This window comes from Triticum dicoccoides, chromosome 7B (assembly GCF_002162155.2).
Source record: "Triticum dicoccoides isolate Atlit2015 ecotype Zavitan chromosome 7B, WEW_v2.0, whole genome shotgun sequence".
Lineage (NCBI taxonomy): Eukaryota > Viridiplantae > Streptophyta > Magnoliopsida > Poales > Poaceae > Triticum > Triticum dicoccoides.
This window is the reverse complement of record NC_041393.1, coordinates 689,542,630-689,551,710: the sequence shown is the minus strand read 5'-3', so window position 1 is coordinate 689,551,710 and position 9,081 is coordinate 689,542,630. Positions and strand designations below refer to the sequence as shown.

The 9,081-nt window shown below is 46.6% G+C and overlaps 1 protein-coding gene across 3 annotated transcripts; it reads left to right on the top strand.

Annotated features, from left to right (window-relative positions):
• The first annotated feature begins 5,666 nt into the window (after positions 1-5,666).
• On the top strand, positions 5,667-8,083 carry LOC119340659. Of its 3 annotated transcripts, none has more exons than XM_037612576.1 (2): positions 5,667-6,979; positions 7,790-8,083. In XM_037612576.1, the coding sequence occupies exon 1, from the start codon at positions 5,764-5,766 to the stop codon at positions 6,973-6,975; it is 1,212 nt and encodes a 403-aa protein (XP_037468473.1). In that variant the 5' UTR covers positions 5,667-5,763; the 3' UTR covers positions 6,976-6,979; positions 7,790-8,083. The 3 variants fall into 3 exon arrangements, with proteins under 3 accessions (XP_037468473.1, XP_037468474.1, XP_037468475.1); XM_037612577.1 differs by lacking the exon at positions 7,790-8,083 and adding an exon at positions 7,618-7,782; XM_037612578.1 differs by lacking the exon at positions 7,790-8,083 and having other exon boundaries at positions 5,667-6,373; positions 6,489-6,631.
• Positions 8,084-9,081: the final 998 nt, after the last annotated feature.

The following is a 9,081-nucleotide window of genomic DNA, read 5'->3' as shown; positions in this document are numbered from 1 at the left end:
CCAAGTTTTTCCAACATGGCCTGCAAAAAGCTCCATTCGACACGGTCGTATGCTTTGCTCATGTCTGCCTTTACTGTTGCAAAACCCTCTTTACCCTTCTTTTTATTCAGCAAGAAGTGCGAGAGTTCGTAGGCTATCAAGACATTGTCAGTGATCAACCTTCCAGGCACAAATGCGCTTTGATTTTCTGAGATGAGCTCCGGTATGATGAGTTTGAGGCGGTTTGCCACCACCTTTGAAACAAGCTTGTATAGGACATTACATAAGGAAATTGGCCGAAGATCCTTTATCCGGGTTGGGCTTTTAACTTTTGGGATCAACACTACCGTGGTATCATTCCACCCTTCCGGTATTGCACCCCCATTGAGCACTGCCAGCACTTCTTCTACAATCCGATCACCCATGAAATGCCAACATTTCTTCTCGACGATGGACGGCATCCCGTCGGGTCCCGGCGCCTTCAGATCACCAATATGGTCAAGAGCAGCCTTGATTTCTTCCCGGGTAAATTCTGCATTAAGGACCGCACGCATGGCATTAGTAACCTGCGGCTCCACCTTTTTCGTCAGTTCGATAGTACGATGGCCCGCATTGGTGGTAAACAGATCCTGAAAAAATGAGCGCACATAGTTAGTCATCTCCGGCCCCTCCTTCACCTCCGAGCCATTCTCCCTTTTTAACATCTTCACTCTGTTATGTTTCTTCCTCGCCGCCACAACCGCCATGAAATAACGAGTGTTTCTATTGCCCTTCTTCAGCCAGGTGATATGTGATCTCTGTTTAGCTTTGGTGTTCCGCTTCTGTTCTAGGTCTCGCACTTCACACCTCAGTTGTGCCTCCTGTCGCACTTTGTTTTCTGAAATTGGGGTTCGCATACACCTCTCCAGCTGCGTTCTTGCTACTTTCAATCTCCCTTCCAACTCTACCACCACCTCTGTATTCCATGTTCTCATTCTGCCCGCTACCCTCTTCATAGCTCCTGCCACTCCTCCTTCCCCTATCATCCAGCTCTCCTCCCAGGCCCCTTGGATCTCTTCACTACAACCCTCCTCTTGTAGCCACCATGCTTCAAACCGGAATCCCCCGTCCCCTCTCCGCCCTCCTACTCTTTCACCTGACGTAGTGATGATGATCGGCCTATGGTCGGAGTGTCGATGGTTTCCATTAATCACCTCAAACTATGGGAACTCCTCACACCACTGAGCATTTGCGGTCACACGATCAAGCCGTTCACAAATATAAGATTGCACCTCCTGGCTATGATTTCTCCAAGTGAATTTGTCCCCCACAAAACCAATGTCACACAGTCCGCAAAGCTCCAAGCTCCCCCGAAAGGAATCCATGCATGCTTGGGACCGCGGTACCCCTCCACTCTTCTCATCACTAGTGAGGATTTCATTAAAGTCTCCGAGACAGATCCAAGGCCTCCCATCCTGATGTTGTTGCCCTAGCAGTTTGATTGTTATCCAAGTCTCCCTTTTCCTATCTGCTTCTGACTCTCCATACACCCCCGTTAACCTCCAGATCCTTCCATGTTCTTCTGTCACATCAACATCAATATGCCTCCTACCATAGGATCGCAGAGATAGATTGAGACCCCTTCTCCAAAATATTGCAATACCCCTACTCCGTCCAATCGGGTCCCATGCAAGCATTTGAGTTAGACCAAGAGACCATCTAAACCTGTCCAACTCCTTCTCCGTCATCCGAGTTTCTGATATAAACAGTACATCGGGGGTCCTCCACTCTCCCCATCTCGAGGAGACTTTGAACTGTCGGGCTGTTCCCCAACCCCAGGCAATTCCAGCTTACTATTTTCATTGTTCCCGGTGGGGTTGCTCTTGCAACCTGGCCGATATAGCTTCAGAGTTGATCTGCTTCTCCGTCACTTCATCCCGATCTTCTGCACAAGCTGGTTTGAGCCCCTCCATGCGGTCACTCCGTCCTTTTTTAGCTCCAAGCTCGTCACCACTGCTACTGATACATTTCTGCCCCAGGATCTGCTCCCTCTATGTGTTAGGGCAGGGGGACCGATCAGCCCTCTCCCTCCTCCTGAACTTCTTGCCATTAGGGTTTTTGTTGCTGTTTGTGTTCCTGGACCCTTTGGTTGTCATTTGCGCTTCCGTCACTACACGGGGTGTCTCCCGACCCATCTCATCACCCTTGTCCGTACCTTGCTCCTCCTTCTTTCCTCCCTCCTCCGTCAGTCCCTGCTCCATTTCTTCCTTTGATGCTTTACCATCCCCCCTCCTTTTCTCCGAGCCCTCTTCCAATAGCAGTTTCTTAGGGACTCTCGAATGTGCCAGTGCATGTTTATTCTTGGCCGGGCTGGTGACCTCTTCTCCTTTTTCTGATCTGCCAGAGCCATCGCCACTTCCCCTCGCGCCCTCCTTCCTCCATGAGAGGCTATCGCTCCCACTTCCTGTCCTACCGCTTGAGCGGCTGAATCTGAAGCTCCTGCTATTCCCTATCTCCCTACCTCCTCTCCTCCAGCTTCCTTCCTCGCCCACTCCCCTCCTATGCCCCATATCTGCCTTCAGCCATCTTCCATACTGCGGTATCTCCCCTTTCTGCAGTTTGATCTCACAGTCCTTTTTGTTGTGCCTGAGTCGACCACACGTATAACAGAAGTCTGGAAGAAATTCATACTCGAACCTGCACCAACCACTTTCATCTTCATCATCTCTCATCCTCCTTTCCTTCTGTTTCTTCTGCTCATCCTCCTCCTCTAGGGTAAACCCCCTCATGATAGGCTTGTCTTTCCTCATTCTTACTTTGACCCTGATGAACTTCCCTACTGCACTCCCATCCGCCCCTGCGTCTACTTCTATGAACTGGCCGATAATGTTGCCAATATCCCCTGCTGATTCCGCGTTCATCATGCCCAAGGGGAGGTTGTAGACTCGCACCCAAATTGGTGTGTTGTTGAACTCATACTCCTCCAGTCTCTTATATGGGTCAAACTCCTCTACCACCAACAGATCATTATCGAACATCCATGGCCCATCCTCCACAACCCTCCTCTTTCCTGATTCTTGCAAGAACTTGAACACAAACCGATTCTCCCCTACCTCCTTACAGTCTATCCCTTTGATCGGGCACCCAACATTGCCAAGAGACAAGGCGATGGCATCCGGATGCGCCAGCTTCTCAGAGAAGAGTTTGCCCACCGCCTGCGCTCCTGCACTTTTTACCCTTCTCCTTCACCATACTCCGGATCTTGATCCCCTTCTTCTCCTCATCTGAGAGTTTCAGCCCCCTCATCATCCCCGCTACTCCCTCCATTACCGCCCCCTACCTCCCGCTTCTCCGCCTAGGGTTTATGGGTGTGTTTCGACCGTGCGCCCCAGGATCGCGCAGAAGGCTTATGGTGGATGGGAAGGGAACGGAAGGAGGAACGATCTACGTCGACGACCCGGAGCCCGCCGCCGGGAGGGATGGGGCAGATCCGATGTTGGCCGAGGACGGAACAAGGGCTCACGCCGCGATAGCCTCCGCACTCGCCGCACCAGGATGCAAACCGTCACCTAATGGGACGGACCTACTTATATTGGAGATGCTCCAAGGCGTCCAAAATGGACTCTTCGCCCTCCACACACGTCCAAAGAGGCCGGGGACGGAAAAAGGGCACGTTCCCTACGTATGTTAAAAGTCCTCTCTCTCTCTCCAACCTAATTAGCATTGTATCTAATAAAAAATTCTGGCAACGTTGATCACGTAGGAGAGAGAGGCTCTAAGGACATCTGTAAATGCTACACAAACTACATTGGTTCTATTTACATGGAAGTTTCACCATATTTTTTTTCTTTTTAAAAAGGAGGATAGGCCCCGGCCTCTGCATTATGACGATGCATACACCTATATTATTAAGAAATACAAAATGCAACAGCTGAACAACCAACTTCACTGCATGACCATGGATCGGAGTCCGCCACAGTCGAAGAATAGGGGTCGCCGTCCCGATCATGGGTGCTACAGGAAGCACCCACCGCCGCGCCAGACGTTGTCTTCACCCATTTAACGGCAACCGCTGTCACAAGCGCCAGATCGGGGCACTACGTCCCTAATCCCTCGCATGCCGCCCCATGGTCAGCCGTGCTTGACGTCCCATCACTAGGACAAGAAGGCCGCCACGAGCTCCCTCGCCCGAGGCCATCGTCTCATGCCACATGTGGGTCAGTCTGGCCACCACTGACCTCTGAGCACGCTCTGCTCCACGCGTCCGACGCGCACCCGCCACACCGCCATCACTGCCTTGCTACGCGTGTGTCGCCAGCGCCGCACTCCGGCCCAGCAGCCGGAGTAATTAAATTAGTTTCTTTACAATTAAAGAGTTCTATCTTTACCTAATATTAAAGGAAGGATTGTTTCTCCACAACACCTCGCGCGATTTAACCACGCCCCTAGGCAGTGTGTTTATTCAATTTGTTGTCTAAAAATTGCAGCTCCGCTTATATAAACTTTATGCAATGAAAGTCGTAAACTTTTTTTAATTTCAAACGTGATTTTATTTCAAAAAGAGTAAATAGTTCTGATTTTTTTTCAAAATATGTTAACAAATTTTTAGAGACTTGATTTTTTTTACACTAACTTTCATCAATTTATATACATTTGCAACTTGTATGGAAAATCAATAAACCGCTATAGGAATCGATGGAGAGTAAAGAGTGGGTCCCGATTATCCCTAGAGAAACGAACACACCATTGTGTTGTTACAGATGAGTAGGAAGGATTCAACGCATTTCTCAAAAAGAAGAAATTAACTCCCGATGCTTTGGATGCTTTTGCACGCGGGATTATAGGTGAACATGAGATAGATAGTATATTATGGGACAGTGGGGGTATGATATAACTTAACATATAATTGCAATCGGACTGTGTTTAACTTGGCTGGATGATCAACTTTTCTCCGGTGCAACGCGCGGGCATATGTGCTGGTAGTACATAAAAGAGTACTATCTTTTAACAAGATAAGGGAGTATTACTACCATTATCTAGTTTGTTTATGTACGTGAGTTTGAGTACTGTTTTTGGTTGAGCGCCTGCGTGATCAATATTGCCGGATTATTTTACTACTAGGTATAGTCCTAATTAGATTGGAGAGAGAGCACCACTGAAATAATTAGATGATGCCCCGCATGTTGCTGCGGGAACTGCTAATAAATATTTTGATGATGTTTTAAAACATGAGAAAATTTATGAAACATAGTATAATTTCATGACAATTTCTTTTGAAAGAAGTATTGTTTAGTGTAAACATCTAAGAATATTAGATGAAAAATAAAAAATGAGTGTGATTTTTGTTGTGTTAATTTATTGACAAAACAACGTTGAGTAGAGAAAGTGGAGACATCTCCACCCTTGACTAAACCTAAAACAATATAGCAAATACAGATGTGCATTCATAAAAAAAAATTGGTCGCATAGAAAAAATGCAAGTTAACTCATAATTTGATTTTCTATATAAAAAAGTCCCTTATAAGGCTCGTTGCTGGATAGCAAGAGAAACCTAGAATGACGTGGCTACTTGAGAGTGCAAAAAAATAATAATTAATGGTTGTTTGTGATAAGTTTGTGTCTATGCCTCTCGCTTGTCTCCAGGGGTCTCTCTCCAAGTCTCCACAAAAAAAAAGTCTCCAGGAGCGTAGTGAACGGACTTGTCCGTGCTGAGTACACGAGCCCGGAACGGACTCCAGTTGTTTTTCTTACCCCAAATTCTGCTGCTCTGAAATTCTCAATCCCCAAACCAGATCGAGAACGGGGATGGAAGGCAAGAGAGCGCCGGCGGCCGCCGCCGCGGCCATCTCGGCCGTGCTCGACGACGACGACCTCCTCGGTGAGATCCTCCTCCGCCTCGCCTTCCCCACCAGCCTCGTCCGCGCCGCGCTCGTCTGCAAGCGCTGGCTCCTCCACGCCGCCGCGCCCGCCTTCCTCCGCCGCTTCCGCGACCTCCACCCGCCCAGCCTTCTCGGCTTCTACGTCGTCACCACAGGCCCCCACCCCCCGCGGTTCGTGCCGCTGCCTCAGCCCCCTGAGCTCGCCGACGTCGTCCGCCGCGGCAGCTTCGATCTGGACTCCTTGGGCCCCGACAGGTTCGACCTGGATTGCTGGAATGGCCTCCTCCTCCTCTCAACCTTCCAGATGTACCCGAACCGCACCATGAACCCAACAAGGGTGCGTTGTCCCCTCTACCCTGCGAGGGACACGGCCATCCTCCCAACAGTCCCCAACACCAGCATCCATCACGACGGCTCCACATACTATGATCGTGAGATCCTCGTCAGTCACGGCGGCCAAGGTCTGTCCTACCTCCTTTTGGCAATAATGCATAAAGAGCAGCAGACAGTTGTGGATGTGTACGCATTACAAGAAGGTATCTGGACCATCTACTCTTCCTCTGTAACTGAAATCCCTAGAATTGTACTCCTGTTGCCTTCTACTTTGATTGGTGGCACTAAAATCTACAATGTGGCCTTTGTGAACAACAGTTATAAGTTGATCCTGCTACATCTTGTGTCCGGATCTTTGTCATTAGTGAACTTTCCAGAAGAGGTTAAGCGGTTGAGCTTCGAGCTGTCGCTCACGGATGATTCTCATCTTCATCTGATCCATGTAAAGGGGTGCCTGCTTCGCATCTGGCTCCATAGGATGGATATCAGTGGCGTCTCCAACTGGTTCCTTGAGCGTACCGTCTGTTTGCGCGAGATATGTGCTAATTATATGATACCAACTTGCATGTTCAAGGATGCGAGTGATTCAGCATTTGCCAGGGTGCATGCGGTTGGGGTAGATTCTGAGTTCGTTTTCTTGGAGATGGAACATGTCCTCTGCCTGTTTGATATTAAGAGCAAGGCGGCAAAGAAGGTTTACAAGATGACGCCAGAGGATAAAACCTTGACTAGTGTTATTCCTTTTATGATGGTTTGGCCTCCTAAATTCCCTGCGATGAAGGAGATGCATGATCCAACAGAATGACCCTGTACGGTTTGTCTCTTTATCAATCTACCTAGTATCGTCATTTATTTTCCAATGTCCATTCTGCTGATATTTTATCTCCTTTGCGAATTTTATCATGTGCATATGCCTAATTCTGATTCATCAAGTTTCTAATGAAAATCAACATACGAGTACAATCCCTTTTGTGGTAATGAAAATCGACATACGAGTACAATCCCTTAGTGGTGAGACGCACTTGCTTTTTTACGCTCCCTTCTGTGGTAATAATGGTTGCAATGTTGACTAAGATATAAGGATAATAATTCATGTTTATTTCATATTTTGATGATATTTTCTTTTGTTAGCTGCTATTGTGCAGATTTACATTCTCAACAATTTCTATCTATTATGTTCTAATAACTCTATATAAAAACTTGGCTACAACCCCCAAACTTGAGCTTTAGATTATTATTATTTTTTGTTGAGTTGGATTCTTGATTCTTCAGCACAAGTTGGTTTATCCTCCTCAAGTTTCAGGGTGGTTAATTACTATTATGTACATCAGGAACGCCAGTTGTTTTCTTTGATTTGAATATTTGAATGCCTGTGTAACTGTATTGTCTAGAAAGGATATAGGGTTCATAATACAACCTAATTGTTTTTTACACTTGGTGGGAATAGGAACCGATTGTTAGAAATGGAGATACAAATCTGATAAACGAAGACAACACAACTGCAGACTTTTCTTGTATGCTTTTTTGAAATTCTGGCACTCCCAAGTTCTGCAGAGATATCACTGAAAGTTGTTTGCTGAACCAAGACCACTGCTTGAATTTCACCTATATTTTATCAGGTAACTGAAATCAATGGTATCAAATGCCATAAGCAGTGGAGGGCTGGAGGCAGCAGATAATGCAGACGTGGGTCTGTCATGGTACCAGCGGATCCACAGCGTCTCATACTACCAGTTTTGCACATTGTTGTAAGGTGATACCAACTTATCATGTTGACTTATGCAGCTGTTAGCCTTTACATGCCTGCTTTTGTATGTACCGATGATGCTTCTGCTAGACCAGTGCGACTCTTGTATATGTATGCTACTCCCTCCGTTCCTAAATATAAGTCTTTGTAGAGATTTCACTATGAACCACATACGGATGTATATAGATGCATTTTAGGGTGTAGATTCATTCATTTTGCTTCGTATGTAGTCCATAGTGAAATCTCTACAAAGACTTATATTTAGGATCAGAGGGAGTACTTTCTACTGTCTACTAGTAGATGTGGGCATGTGACCAGTGCTCCCAAGGTCTAGCGTGAGGTTTTTAGGTGACATGTTTAGTGCAGTTTAGCTCAAACCTGAGTTGAATGCCAGGGAGCACACTAATTTTACACTCAATCCGAGTGGGCCCAAGTGTGCTGGTCTAATTATTAGTTCCGGATTTGTATTTGACGTCCAGATTTGATGGTTTATGTGTTTCTGTATTGTGTGCAAATTTGATTGTTTGGGATGCTGGCATGCTGCTGATGCTTATTGTGTTTGCTCTCTAGTAAAGTGTACACTCAGATGCCCTGGTGGTGTGTTCTCTGCAAATGATGAGGTAGCTATGTATGACATGGTTTTGTTTCTGTAAAGTGATGGGCATCTGAAGTATGGATATTCAGTGTAATATTCGGTGTGGGTGTGCTCCAGTTTGATCCATGAATAGTTCTGCACCTTCTACTTACATTTATAGTGCAACATTTGAGCAAAACACAATCTTATGTGACGGCCGTAACAACTGGTACATGAACCATCTGCCTACTTTATCAGCAAATCTCAGCCAATCTCGTTGCCGTCGAATCAGGTAATCCCTCCATACTCCCTTCTCCCCTTCTTCGTGGCCGAGCTCTGAAGCCCCAGCGTGTCTCGGCCTCTGCAACTCCAATACGAAGAAGAAAGACACGATAAATAGATAGGTGTGAAAATTTCACTTTTGATGAATTTGAAACCAAGCCTGGAGTAGGAAGAAAGATTGAACGGACTATGTACGGATCAGAAACCAGGCTTGAACCGTTCCTCAAATCTATATCTATCTATGTAGAATTTTTTTTAGTGGATATATGCTTTAGTGTAGAATCGCATGCTAGTCTTTTGTGTTGGTT